General features: G+C 42.2%; 1 protein-coding gene across 2 annotated transcripts; it reads right to left on the bottom strand.

The window, feature by feature from the left end:
- Positions 1-234: 234 nt before the first annotated feature.
- Positions 235-13,686, bottom strand: appb (amyloid beta (A4) precursor protein b). 2 transcript variants are annotated; one of them, XM_083908602.1, is made up of 18 exons: positions 13,585-13,686; positions 10,500-10,667; positions 10,261-10,390; positions 10,029-10,141; positions 9,687-9,877; positions 9,371-9,600; positions 9,023-9,190; positions 7,268-7,401; positions 7,041-7,115; positions 6,543-6,701; positions 6,147-6,275; positions 5,886-5,985; positions 4,570-4,637; positions 3,565-3,703; positions 3,405-3,458; positions 2,976-3,067; positions 2,734-2,880; positions 235-2,639 (listed from the first exon to the last, which is right to left on the bottom strand). In XM_083908602.1, the coding sequence occupies exons 1-18, from the start codon at positions 13,642-13,644 to the stop codon at positions 2,538-2,540; spliced, it is 2,259 nt and encodes a 752-aa protein (XP_083764728.1). In that variant the 5' UTR covers positions 13,645-13,686; the 3' UTR covers positions 235-2,537. The 2 variants fall into 2 exon arrangements, with proteins under 2 accessions (XP_083764728.1, XP_083764729.1); XM_083908603.1 differs by lacking the exon at positions 9,023-9,190.
- Positions 13,687-14,125: the final 439 nt, after the last annotated feature.

The raw sequence follows: 14,125 nt of genomic DNA, 5'->3' as shown, positions 1-14,125 counted from the left end.
TAGCCACAAGGGCAAGTGTATTTTCATACTTTCCATTTATAGAGGATCTGTTTTGTATTTTATTTTGTGTTGTTCCCTTAGCTGTTGGACCCTTTTCGTCCACTAGGGGGAATAAAGCAGCAAGCATTTTTCATTATGTCTGAGATTCACTCATTTCACCTTTAAGCTTTATGATCAAGTCAGAAAAAAGACTCAAGACAGCCACCCAAAAAAAGTTATATGTACATTCAAAATTTTATTCATGGTATAATGAGTGTAGAAAGCATTTTCTTACTCTAAGCAAACGTTTCATTTAACTACACACAGAGGAAGGTCACTGAATCAATGAGAAAACAAAAGCATTTTTTTTTTGTCACTAGCCTTCAAAGACACCCAGTGTAGAGGTGATATGTGTTGTATAAATGCACAATATGCAAGTCACATTCGTGTTAACTGAAGGTGGCCTAAATGATTTAATCCAGGGCGAGAGGGAAGTGCTGATGTAAGATGTGTTTTTTCTCCAATTTCTCTTCACCTCATTTGTGAGGATTGTTACTTTACTATAGATGTGAAGATTAAGAAATATCCACCACAGGACAAACGTATGCACTGACTGTACACATATACACAGGAAATGTAGAAAAATATAATGTGTGAATATGATGCGGTGAACAAATCCAGAGGAAATTGGACCATCTACAAAACTGCTCTAATGTTTGCAGACCTGACCGAGGGTAGAGTCCTGCCTGTTTATCAAATACTCACATGCAGACCCCAAAATGCTGCACTGTACAATATTGCTGACACAGACAGAAAATTGGGATAAATATAAGAAGTGGGCATTAAGGGGGGAAAAAAGACAGGGAAACTTTAACATTGAGAGCTGGATGTCCATCTTCCAAATATGTACAACCAGGAGAGATGGTGGAATGAAAAAAATTGGAATGATAATTTCTGAGAACCTTCCCTGGTTTTCCTTCTAAAAAGAAAAAAAAAACATTGTGCAGCAGTGACGGAGTGAATTGCTATCAGGGATTTAACAGCAATAATATTTGGTAATAATAATCAGACTTCCAAAATGACAGAGTGCATAGAACGCAAACAGTAACACGATCGTCTTCCTTTCGGATACTATTACACTTCATATATTACATACAGTAAGAGCATTTTGCCCATGCAGCTAACACAACAGTGAAGCATGGAGATGAGCTTTAAGAGCCAAGATTCAGTTAAAGCAAGTCTGTGTGACCACAAAGCAGACCAGACTCTGAATACTCTTTCTTCTTCATATCACAAGATCACAAAGAAGACACTACAAATATACAATCCTGCTAAAATATCTAGTAAGAGGACCGCACCTGAGGACCTCGACATACAGTTAACTGCATCTGTCATCAATATTGCCATGCACTACATATACTTACAGCTAGTCTTTGTCTTAATATATTACACATTTAAAAAAAACCTCCAAACATTCAATGCTTTTTTTAAAATTAACTTTTACATATTCTGATATTGTTTCTTTTTCTGATTTTTTTTTCTAAATCCTTTTCTGAAAAACAAACCTGAAACACTTGGGCTTTAACTGTGCAGCTCTGAGAGCCCCTCCTCTCGTTTGCAGCTCTAAAAGCTGTTATGTCATCAAACAGCACAGCTGTCATCTGAGAGCAGGGGAACAGGGACGTGGTTTGAGGTAAAGGGAGAAAACAGCTGGAGCGATGACAGAATTATTCTGCCGAGGTTTACACATTTCTGGTTTCAGCTGCGAGAGCGTGACTGTCGTGACTTAAAATAAATATTCAACAGGGTGTTGGTGGTTCTGTACAAACACTATGAAGTTTTGTTCTCGTTGGCTGGGTTTGGGTCGTTAAAACAGGATAAGCCTTGTCTGACCAAATGCAGGTAAATGTAAGCTCTGTACTATCAAGGGATCAGGGAATAAGAAGGTTTTGTTCCATGTCAGGTTCCTTTGACTCAAACCTCACACTCAGTACGTTTCCATGCACAATTAAGATGTGGCTCGACTACTGCACTTGTCCCAGACTCCCACTATACAAGCAATAGCAGGGACTTAATGAAGTATGTCGACTAGTTGTTAGAATGTCGTGCGCCTTACTACGATAAACTTGAAAATATTAAATTCTTAAAGCTGGCAGAGCATTAAATCTGTCTCCTTGTCATGTATCAGCCTGAATTTGGTTGCTTCTTTTAGTTTTGGGTAAAGGCTGGGGGTGGAAAGGGTGGCGCATGAGCAGAGAGCCCAAAACCAGGCTTGAATCTGGTCTGACTAAACGTATACAGTACATGCAGTCGTAGCTCAAATCCCAATCATATTATCAGAAATTCGATTCAGCCCAATTTCAGTCAGACTAAGTCAACATAATCCTTATGTTTTCATATGTATCATGTAAACATACGGACTGAGACACGGTTTTCACGGCTCACGTCTGAAGCTGTAGAGGCTTAGGGCAAAGGACCCGAGTGGAACAGACCTTGCGAGTGGTGAGAGTGTGTGTGATTTGGGGACACGCCTGGAGAAAATGTTGATGATGAGTTCTTCAATTCTGCATCTGCTCAAAGAACTTGTAGGTGGGGTTCTCATAGCCGTTCTGCTGCATCCTGGTCAGATGACGCTCCTCTGGTGTCACTGCTGCATCCACCTAACGAAACACAGATAAAACACAAATGTCAGTGCAAGGAAATGCCCTTTATGTCAACTGATGAACAAAAGCACACATCCATTCGGCCCTTTACCTCAACTACGCCGTGATGAATAGAGGTATACTGTTTCTTCCTCAGCATCACCAAGGTAATGACTATGACAGTTGCTATGACAACCCCTCCAACCATAAGTCCGATAATGGCACCTTTGTTAGACCCCACATCATCAGCGAAAAACACCTGTTGTGAGAAAAGAGAAATTGTCGATGTGCACAAAGCACAACCTGGAGCGAAATGTCAAAGCGCTGTTTGATGGGATTGTATGGTTTTCATACCAGTTTTTGATGGTAGACTTCATAACCAGCATTTTGCCTTTCTTCTGTCTCCATCCGTACTTCTGGCACTTCCTCTGGCTTGAGGGCAGATACTGAGAGGACACGAGTAGAGACAGTGTAAACATCACACATGCATAAAGAGGTGCAGTAAGATTATCCTTCCATATGAACAAGACTTGTACTTGTATTTGAGCTATTTGCAATTTAAGTTGACATCACATATAATATAAGAAAGCAAGAGAGTGATATCGACAAAATGAATACTGTTGCAATTTGGGACTAAGTGTTTTGCCTAGGAAACCCCGCCTCTTCCTTCCAGTTGCAAGATGATGCAGTCTAACATCGATCACAGGGTAGCATTCATTAGCTATCAGCAAATATGTGACTCCATTGTTGACTTGACCCAGATATCCACACACACTCACTCACCAGGTCGTGTGGGCAGCCCTCTGTCCGGAATTGGACGAGCATCAACAGGCTCAACTGTAACTCAGGAAATAAGATGAAATGTTAAATTCTATATTAGAAATGAATTTGTCTAAATTACAGCAGTATTTACCATTACATTTGCTGTGTGTGTGTGTGTTACCGTGGTTCTCTGTGTTGGGCTGGTTGAAGCTCTCAGGGTGAATGAAGCCGAATCCATCCAGGCCAGGGTCCATCGGAGCAGAGCTGTAGGCCTGATCTGGCATCAGAGCGTCATTACCGTAACTCACCCTACCATCCATCTGCAAACAGAGAACAAGAGCATTAATCTGGATTTTGTGGAGGATTTTTTTTTTTATCTGCTTGAAATTAGGACTAAAACATAACTAACGTTGGCTTGTGCAGTGTGGCTTAAAACTGTGGTGCGCAACTTTTAAATATCACCAAATGTCAGTTACATTCAAACCAAATCAAACTCAAAACCACTGTCAAATGAGTTCACACGTTGATTAAGCCTATCAGCTCCATACAACGCTCTGTTTTTCAGGAAGTGGTTTTCCTTAATGTCAAGACAGAAAGAGGCAACAGAAACTTTGTGTGCAGCGAGACTGCTGCAAACGGTTTGGATTATGACTGAAAACAAAAAACTTAAATGTACTGCTCAAAAAAACCTGTTATTCAGCAGTTTAACAAGAGAAATGCTTTTTGTACCCGTCCACCTTCTGCACAGCTGCTGCCTACACACAAACACTCCTCATTCTGGTCTGATAGTATTGCTTGGCGGAGAAACAAGAAGCAAACAGAAGCAGAACCAACGACAAATATCACCAAAGGTTAGTCACTGCCGCTTTAAACACTAATCTTTTTTTGTTTACTTTTCAGAGGCCGTGTGCTGTAGGGAGATCACTGTCTTACAGAGGAATATGTTCCATTTTCCGGTTTACTTGCCATTATCTGAGGACAGTCGCCACTGCTTGTGATCAGCTGAACCTCTGAAATAAAAACTCCTGCATCGAAGCTTCTCTGATCATGATCGTGTTGACTTTGACTTTTATCATTCTGAGGGCTAAAGGTGATTCTATTATATGAGTGTGTGCGTGTGTGTGAGAGAGTGCTCTTTATACAGGACAGACTCCGTGCATATGTGAGTGGGTGCAGCTCCACTCACCCGCCCATCACTCTGCAGAGAAGAGACTTGCTGAGACAGATCCGTCTGGACTCTCTGCATTATAACCGCTATGGTGGGACAGAAGAAAGTGAGTGAGGGAGAGAAACCGTGTCGTGATAGATGAGGGAAAGAAAAAGTGGAAGTAAGACGGTTAAAAAATGCATGCTGAGTTAAGTCCTTAGAGTGTCCCGATTACTGCAGGCAACCTGCAAAGATGTTGCGATATCAGCATGCCATTCATCACTGGACCCAATGCTCAGAGTTAAACACATTTCCATCCTCCCTCAGCACTACGGGAGGTTGCAGGGTAACTTCATTTGTGCAGCCTGTGTACTCCCAAAGCACATTGATGGTGGTTTAATTAGAGCCTCTTTCTCAGTAATAAGCAGATTGAGATACATCTGAGACATCTGCGCTAAATTACAACAGGTTTATTGTCTCCTAAAGCAGATTTGCACAGCATGCTGTTGAAAACTTAAATTAATTGATATTTGGGAAATATGGTGATCCCCTCTCTTGAGCAAAGTTCAGATAAGTTTCCAACCAATCCATTCAATATGAAGTTAGAGTCATGAGTGGAGTACAGTAATGTGCCTTTCAAAGCACTGCTGACAGGAAGTGGAGTAGCTTTGTTTGATAAGTTGTTTAATGCCTTCAATGCCTTCTTTTTGTTTTTGAGTGGATATAATTGCGTTACAGCTTTGGTGTTGTTGCTACAAGTGAAGCCCAATAACTATTATGATGGGAGTGACAGTTGACCACCAGAGGGCGTCTTTTACTGGTGGTCTATGGGAAAATGAGACTACTTTTCACTTGATTTAAAGCATCTTAAAACTTTTTCTTGATGTTCTCAATCACTAGTTGCAGGTCTTCTTCAACAGAACATATATACGTACATATATATATGTTATATATAGAACGTATACATTATGTGAATTATGTTCCCTTATAGAGGGTACTAGATGATAAAGCACAGCACATTATGAGTGGACACAAGTGTACCTAGCTGCAGTTATTGACATGCTCATTTACATGGTATATAGAGTACAGTGCATGCATAACCCACCATAAAAATGATAACTTGTGATTTTTAGTCCATATATCCATAATGCAATCTATCTCATTTCACTGCTCCCTTACACGTATTCATACATGACTCGAGCTGAAACAATTAATCAATGAATCGTTTATTAATCGATATACATGACACCGCTACTGCAAAGAACATCCCCATACAAAGAAGCAAATCCTAAGCAGATATTTAAAAAGCAGCAGTCAAACGCCGAGCAAGAATGAAGTACGGAGCCAGCACTTACCAACTTGGTTCTGGATCTCATTAGCCACAGCGGGCACTTTGTAGAGCAGACCTAATGACTGATTCATCCTCTCATCTATCACACGCAAATGGGTCAAAACCTAGAGGTCACAAGGCAGTGAGTGAGTTCCACTGAAGATAGTAAAACAATAAGGGTAAAAAAAATTCAGCTGTTCTCATTTATAAAACACAATTATGTGTGTGATAATCTACTACTTATTAGTATTGGAAAATCATGTTTTGATTTGTGTGTGTAAAGTACCTGAGGTCGGATCTGTGCCGCCTTCTTGGGGTCGACTGAGCGGACATGCTCATAATGTTTAAGCGTGTGCTGCCTGTCCTTCTGTTCTGCACGGACATATTTCTTCAGCAGACTCAGTACCTGGCGGGGCTGGAGGTGACAGGAGTTTGTGGCGTTAGTGAGGTTATTGCTCTTTCAAAAACAAGCGTTTTCTATATAAAACATCAGTATGTTGCTTGCCAGTTGCAACAGCAGACTAGCGTGAAAAATTACAAAGAAACCTTTTGTTAGCTGTGTTTGAACTCAACCATTAAATGATTGCCTGTGCACACACCCATGACCACATGTGACAGGTTTATAAAGTCTCCATTGACAAGTGCAAAGGTGTATTTGTGGATATTTGTAAATATGAAGTACCCGTGGAGGGCTGGCCTGTAGGGCACTCAGGTAATTTTCCAGAGCCTGGCGTCTGCGGCTGTTGAGCAGAGCTTCCACCCGCGCCATGTGGGTTTCTACCAGCTGCTGTCTCTCTCCTGCTGCCTCCTGCTCCAGAGCCTCCACCTTCTGCTGGAAGTGCTGCAGAGACAGTAACCATGGTTATCAAGGGGTGTGAGAAAAAAATGTAAACGCATGATACTGTATCAACTGTTTGAAGTACTATACTGATATGGAAATATTAGGGCTGCGATTGTCTGACACTGGGTTTGTGTTATATTTAAGATTTTGACTGCTAGTTAGCACCAGGTTTTCAGGCTCTTCCCTTTTCAACTCCTCTCACTGATCAAATAAAACTGTATATTGTTATTTGTACTGTCAAGAGTTTTTCTTTTTTAAATAATTTTGCCTATAATATCCCAATATATCTATTAAGGTCATTAAATACACAGTGTGATTAATGTGTGGTGCGTGTTCTACCTGGATGACAGCTTTCTTATCAGCACGAGGAAGGTTCTTGGCTTGTCTCTCTGCCTCCTCCCACTCCCTCATCACCTAGCCACAAAATTGTGTCATGTCAGAGAGAGAAGCAACCATTTCAGCAACCAAACTTTGAGGCTTTGTAACATCAGACCACATGCCTGGACTCCTGGACAAGGAGAAATAGGCAAATGTAAACCCAAACTTGCACAAACAGAAACACAAACCTGGGACATCTTATCACGATGTTTGGCTTCCAGGCTTTCTTTGGCTTTCTGGAAGTCAGTGTGTTCACTGTCGTCGCCAGGAGATTCAAGATACTTATCCACTGCGTCTGCAGAACTGGGGGCCATAGTGGGCACTGAGGAACAACAAAAAGAGAGAGGTGTCAAACGCTGGGCAGAGGGAAAAAACACTGTAAAATGTGAGTTAAACAAGTCACATAATAAGAGTACAAGTAAAAAGGGATGCAAGAAAATCAAGATGCAGTCGAAACACACAGAGCAAACTCTAGACGCAACGTTGGAGTTTCAATTCAAGAAAGACAGAGACACACAACACACACATTGAAAAGAGAGTAAGACCTGCAACACATTTAACCACATAGTAATTAAAATATCATAGGTTAGGCACACACAGCAAACCGCTGTAATGAAAGACAGGTGGTTTCACAAAGACAGGCGATTAGAGGGGAGAAAGGGTGAAAGGGTTTCCCAGTGTAAGCGTGTTTATGTGTTCTTGTTTAATGTGGGAGCCTGGAGATTAGATGAAAACTGTCGAGTCAGGATCAGGGTAGTTGCTGCACCTCTCAGTGGTGCGCTGCTTCTCTGGGTGGAAACAGCAAATCAACCCATTAAGCTTTAACAACACTCCCTGTTCTCTCTCGCTCACACACACACACACACACACACACACACACACACACACACACACACACACACACACACACACACACACACACACACACACACACAAAGACAGGTTGGTAACAATGTTACTAACCCACAAATCCCAGTTTCAGACTACTAGACAGACACAAGAACTTGTAACTGCTTAGTACACTGTAGGTATGCAAGCACATGTGTTATAAATACATGCACATACACATGTATGGTTCAGTGTTTACTCATCCACATGCTGCAAGGTGTATCCCATAGTATTACTGGTTAGAAAATGATGAAAAAAGTGAAATTACATGGAGGAGGATGACTGCTTCATGTGAGCGTGACAGGGAGTGCATCATGGCCGCTTTCCAACAACAACACTCATTAAACTACTTGCCAATTTTTTCCATTTTATTTTCCTTTCACAGCAGTGCTCAAACATCAAAACACACTAACCACCCTAGTTATTTAAAATGGCTGGTCTTGAAGCTTTTTCAAAAGGAGCAACCTGTATATTAATCCATTTAAAAGACTTTAAAATAGCCTTCATCAGATTCTTTACTGACTTCTCTTCAGGTGATACTTGCTAAACCTACAATATCCAGCAGTTTTAGTAAATATTAACTTGTTGCTTTTGAAATTAAAGTAGTTGGGAATCTGTCTTGAGTTGGCAGAGAGGACTGATCACCTACCACAAGCCAGTTAGCTTAGTTTAGCAACAAGTCAGACTAGCCACCTTTCTATTTACAGTTATTATCCTGAACCAGCGGCTGGTGCAGCTTCACATTCATAAAAACACAAAAGTGGTATCAATCTTTTACAAACATTTAGCAAAAAAAACTACAATCCGTCTTTGCGTGACATTTGCAAACCACAACAGGACATGATCCTGAAATGCTCAACTACAAGGCGAGATAATGAGCAACCAAATCCACTTCTGTCCAGCTCTGAGTGGTTAAAAGCCATCCGACACTCAAGATAGAGTGAGAGAGAGAAAGTGAATGAGACATAGAGACGATCAGTGGCAGCCTGAGGACAGGAATCAGGCTTGTGTTGTGGACACTTCGGGGTTAAGACGGCTCTGATCCCGGGACTTACACGAGCTGCTGCAGACAGCTAGGCAGTACTCCTCCGATTCAAAGTTATTCCTGTTGCCCCCACAGCCCCCAAACAAGAAGGGAGCACAGCGGCCCTTCTTAGGCACGAAGTACCATCGCTCCAGCATGGCATGACAAGGGCCTGACTCAGCACGAGCCCAACACACAGCTGAGATATGTGCACACAGGCAAACGCAAATCAAACATTAATGAAAAAATGTGAGCTTCGGAATTCAAAGGAAAACATAAAAATGCCACGTTACGTAACCAGAAAACAAGACATTACAAAACAAACAACCGCAGGCTGTTGTCAAATAAACGACAAGTCTGTCCTTGCTAGCTTTCTTACCTCGGACAACTTCTTCAACCGATTCAGTGGTAGTGGTGGTAGTGGTTGTCATGGCAATGTTAGCATTCCGCTCATCGATATCCCGCTCGTCTGTCACGCCGTCTTCCTCGATATCCTCTTCATCTTCATCGTCATCTCCATTTTCATCCCCTTCAAACGTTTCCATCTGTTCATCCTCGTCTTCATCGTCCTCTGTGGTGGCAGGCTCTGTGTCTGCCGGACGTGACATGCTGCAAAGAGAGCATCTTGTTAATATCTGAGTCCACTAGTGTCTTTGTGAATGTGTGAGTGTGTGTGTGGGACTGAATTCCCTCACCTGTTATCGGTGTATTCAGTCTCAGCTCCACCCCACCACACGTCCGACTCCTGTCCCTCTACTTCTGTGCTGTCGGACTCCCGTTCCGCCTCAGATGGACAGCAGACGAACTCTACTCCTCGGAAACGGTCGATGCCACATGGCAACAGCATTCCGTAGTCATGGAGATTCATATCGCGGTCTCCGCAGGACTAATTTCAATAACAGACAAAAGAACATGAACCCTCAGAACTCTCATTCACGTTAATGGATGATTAAATAAACAATAACTAATAAAAAATAAAGTTAAACAAAAGTTGAGGATAGTTGAGAGAGTATAATGTTGTTGTTTTTTCTTCTCACCTCTTTGGCTACAGTGTGCCAGTGCAGGTGGCTCTCACACTGGTCCATACGCTCCTGGTGCAGGAACTTACACTTGTCAGGAACGAGAAGGGCATCACTCACGAACTCCCCGACTGAAAAAAGGAATACAGTCTTGTTCTTCAATTTGGAGTCATTTTGTAAACCTATTCACATGTGTGCAATCATACACACACTAGTAAAAAAATACACTCAAATCAGTCAAACTGCTTACCCAAGCAGCGGTACGGCACCACAATGTGCGTATGACTGCGGTTTTGCTTGCGACCTTTCTTGCTCCAGTTCTGGATGCTCACAGGTTGGTTGGCCTCCACAACATTTGTGATCTGCAAGTCTGGATACACCTGGAGCACAACAGTGAGAGATGGTTCTGTTTGTCTATTTGCTGTCCTGCCACCACCCACTCCACTCTCCTTTTCTCTGCACTGCTGTCTCACTCTCAGGCTTAAATACCTCTTGGCAGTACTGCAGGATGCCCTCCTTGGTGCCAATGCAGCTCTTGGTGCCCGAAGGGTCAGGCTCCCATTTGCCACTCTGCACGTTGATGTGCATGTTGAGCTTTCCACAGAACATGGCCACCTGGGGCTCAGTTAGCAAACCCACAGAGTCATCTCCTGGCACCTGGAAAAAGTGGAAAAAGAGGACAATACTGATTTGTACATAGATGGCTAATCATAATTCAACCACAAATATCCCCCGGAAGCAGCTTATGTATACATAGATCCTTTCTAAGCCCTTTCATAATCCTGGACATACATCAGTGTTTTATGTGGTGCTAGTATTAGTGAATCATAAGGATCAAGTCCCTTTTAAATGTCTCCATGATATTACTGTGCATTTAGTTTATTATATAAACTAAATGCTGAAATAACTACTGCTTTATGCGTTGGCAAGAGTATATTCTCAATTTCATTCCCTTGAGCCCATAAGCCAGAGAGCCACCCATTACAGCTACAGGGAAGCACATGTGCTCTTTGTTAAATTGTCTTAACAAAAGCTTTATTTAATCCCTGGTAAGTGTAGGAAAGACAATATAGAATACTATTACAATAAGAAGAAATAGCAAAAACTATTGAATCCAGCTTTTAGTGATTGTGGTATGCAAACATCCACCACGTTCATCTTATTCACCTTTTCAGTGGGACATAACAAACCTGAAACCCAAGGAAGAGCCTGTTATCCTGGCTTACACCAGAAAAGACTGACGCTGCAAGCTGACAGTAGCCACCGAGCTATCTGTTGGCAATCTTAAAACGACTATCCCCAAAACTATTTGTTTTGCAGAATAAGTACCTGTGAGTCAGGGTCGAATAGTCAATTGTTCCTCTCTGCTCAACCAACTCTTGTGATGTTATTGCATCATGATATCCCTCGTATATTACAATGCATGCGTTATTTTTTTTTATTATTTGAAATGACTCAATGTTTCTCAAAAGTAAAGCAGAAACAGACAAACTGCGGCATTAAAACGAGGCTTGGTTACGCAGGCAGTGATATGCAAATGTATATAACAAGCTACAGAAAAACAAAAACAATGCACTACCGCACTTTAGGTAGTGTACCTGTAAGGACAAGCAATTTCAAGCTACAGTATACAGTCCAGGACTTTGCTATTATAAATACTAGAGAGATTGGCCTATATTGACATAACCATTTTTAACTTGTCCTTGAATGCTACACCATGTGTCCTGCATAGTTTGTTCAATTAAAGAGAAAGTTTAGAGTGTTTTCTTTTAATAGGATTGTATGAAGTGCTGATGCACTTGCATTGGGTGTTATATCCAGTGGGCAGCATTCATCCCGCTGCCTGCTTGGAGGGGCACACAAGAGGACCAGAACATGATGTATGCATGTTTTGATGTGAATAGGACAGCAAAGAAACAGCAGTGATGGAGCCCTGTGAAAGATGACCAATAACATTCAAGCAGTTTATTATATTTTGGAATCGTTTCAGCAGTTCACCATGATGTCACAGCCTTTTCCCATGACACTATATTTTCTTAACATATTCTTACAAGCAGATTGGTGTGAGAGTGGATGGTTGTTTGTCTCTATGTGGCCCTGTGATGGACTGGCAAGCTGGGATTGGCACCAGCGCCTCCTGCAATCCTCATGTGGAGGATACAGTGGTAGAAGATGGATGGATGGATGGATTCTTAACAGTGGGAATGCTGTGTTGTCATGGCAGTAGTAGACTACAGTGATCAGTTGTTTGAGTAAAAAAAAAAAAGTCTGAGAGAGAAACCACTAAAAATATAGTGTAAAGATAGAACGTTCTAGATCTTCTTCTGAAGGGCAAATACATTTATCTCCGTACACGGCAAAACAATATGAACACTATCAATTCAACTACCTCATACACCCCCACTTCAAAAAGCCTGTACCATCCCTTTAACAATTTTCACTGCAGCATACAGGGGTTTTGGCTGGAAGCTACAGCTGTTTAGGGTTGGTTTTTTTTTATCATTACAGCCACAAAAATGTGCTCTCTAAAATCAACTGCACTGTGGTCCTTGCTGATCCTGTTCCCAGTTGATCCTTAGCTGTGCATTTGTCTGTGGTCCAGCAGCAGCAGCACCAGCAAGCTCCAGGCGCCATCTTGCCTATGTCAAACTAGAACGTCTGCATCCTTTTCCCCCACAATTTCCCTCAGCAATCTCACCAACCTTCAGCTCCACCGCAGCTGGATTAACGTCTCCTCATAAGCGCAGCTAAAAACTAATGTCGGCATCAGAGGGCATTGATTATTCTTTTCAACTCGGGAGCTTGTCTTCTATTTGACATACTTGTAATAATGTCAATTATTTGACACCCGTCAACATGCATCAACTATGACTGACTGATTTATATCAGCATGAAATTGTTTTAATCCGTGTCATTTTCTAGAGTAAAAAAAAAACTAGCTAATGCGTAGATAGCTACGCTCTATTTACTGCATTAGCTGGGCCGTTTAACTTAGCTGTACACTAGCCATAAATATAATTATAACAATAACTATTATGAAAGAACGTTGTAACTCAACCGAGTTTTAAGAAAAATCTGACTCAGACAAACAAAAACATGTCAGGTCCGAGCTGTCAATCACTGACATCTAACGGCAGGCCCGAGTAGCTTCGGGTTTGCTAAATCTGCGCAGTAAATATGCACATACGGTAAAAACACAGCGTGTCAGTGAAGTGCTCAACATAAATGTGAGGCACACTGAGCTACAGTGTGTGCGGGATATGTTCGGCTGAAGTGTTATCTGTGGTAACAGCACGGCTGTAACGAAGATGCAAAGAATTGACTACATGTTATCATAATTCACGCACTGACATAGCTTTCGTGTACGATTAAAACCGTTACTTTAGCACGCCTCGCACCGTCTATCTGCCTGTCTGTCTGTCTGTCTGTCTGTGTATGACACGGTGGATGGAGACCGGTGCCAGGTGCCAGGTGCCCGTAGCCGCCGCTACAGGCCCGCACGCACCGCCCGCCGCAGATGAGCGGAGCCAGCAGTGAACGGATCCCCCCGCAGATTTCTCCGGTGTTTACTCACCTCGGATGAAAGCGTCAAGGTCGCCACCAGTAACAGCAATAACGCCGTGTGCTCTCCCATGCCGTCCTCCTGCTGTCCAGCTCCCCCGTCGTGTTCACTATTTTCCCGTTAATGATAAATGCCTGTGCGTGTGTCTGGGCAGATGGTTACGTGTGTCGAAACTGCGAAAGCTAATGTGTTCTGATCCCGTTGCTCCCTCCTTCCAACATGGTGATGACGTGACATCATAGCTGAGGGATTCTATTGGGCGGGGTGAGGAGGTGCGTGCGTGTGTGCGTGTGTGTGTGTAAGTACTGTTTTGTTAGCCATGGCCTTATGAAGTATACTGTATGTAGAAAGTAAGAAGAACTATTTATTGTCATTGGGGTTTTTGGCTCAGCAGCACATGTACCAAAGCAAAAAGCAACATAGAAAGAAGCAATAAACCAACTTGACTCTATATAATAAGATCATTTCGATTATGTTGTCACATCTCATTCTCAACATAAACGCCACATTAATCAGGGCCGATTCTACCTTTGTGAAAGCCCTGTGCAAGATG

Source organism: Microchirus variegatus (genome assembly GCF_963457635.1).
Source record: "Microchirus variegatus genome assembly, chromosome: 22".
Classification (NCBI taxonomy): Eukaryota; Metazoa; Chordata; class Actinopteri; order Pleuronectiformes; family Soleidae; genus Microchirus; species Microchirus variegatus.
This window is presented reverse-complemented; position numbering and strand designations above follow the sequence as displayed.

Bases quoted from the DNA above. Each gene is read 5' to 3' on its own strand.
- appb (XM_083908602.1), bottom strand. From the start codon at position 13,644: ATGGGAGAGCACACGGCGTTATTGCTGTTACTGGTGGCGACCTTGACG. The intron at 9,191-9,370 runs GTAAGAAAGCTA...CACATATCTCAG, and splicing joins GGTTGAAGAAGTTGTCCGAG to CTGTGTGTTGGGCTCGTGCT. The intron at 7,402-9,022 runs GTAAGTCCCGGG...GTTGTTCCTCAG, and splicing joins AGCTGTCTGCAGCAGCTCGT to TGCCCACTATGGCCCCCAGT.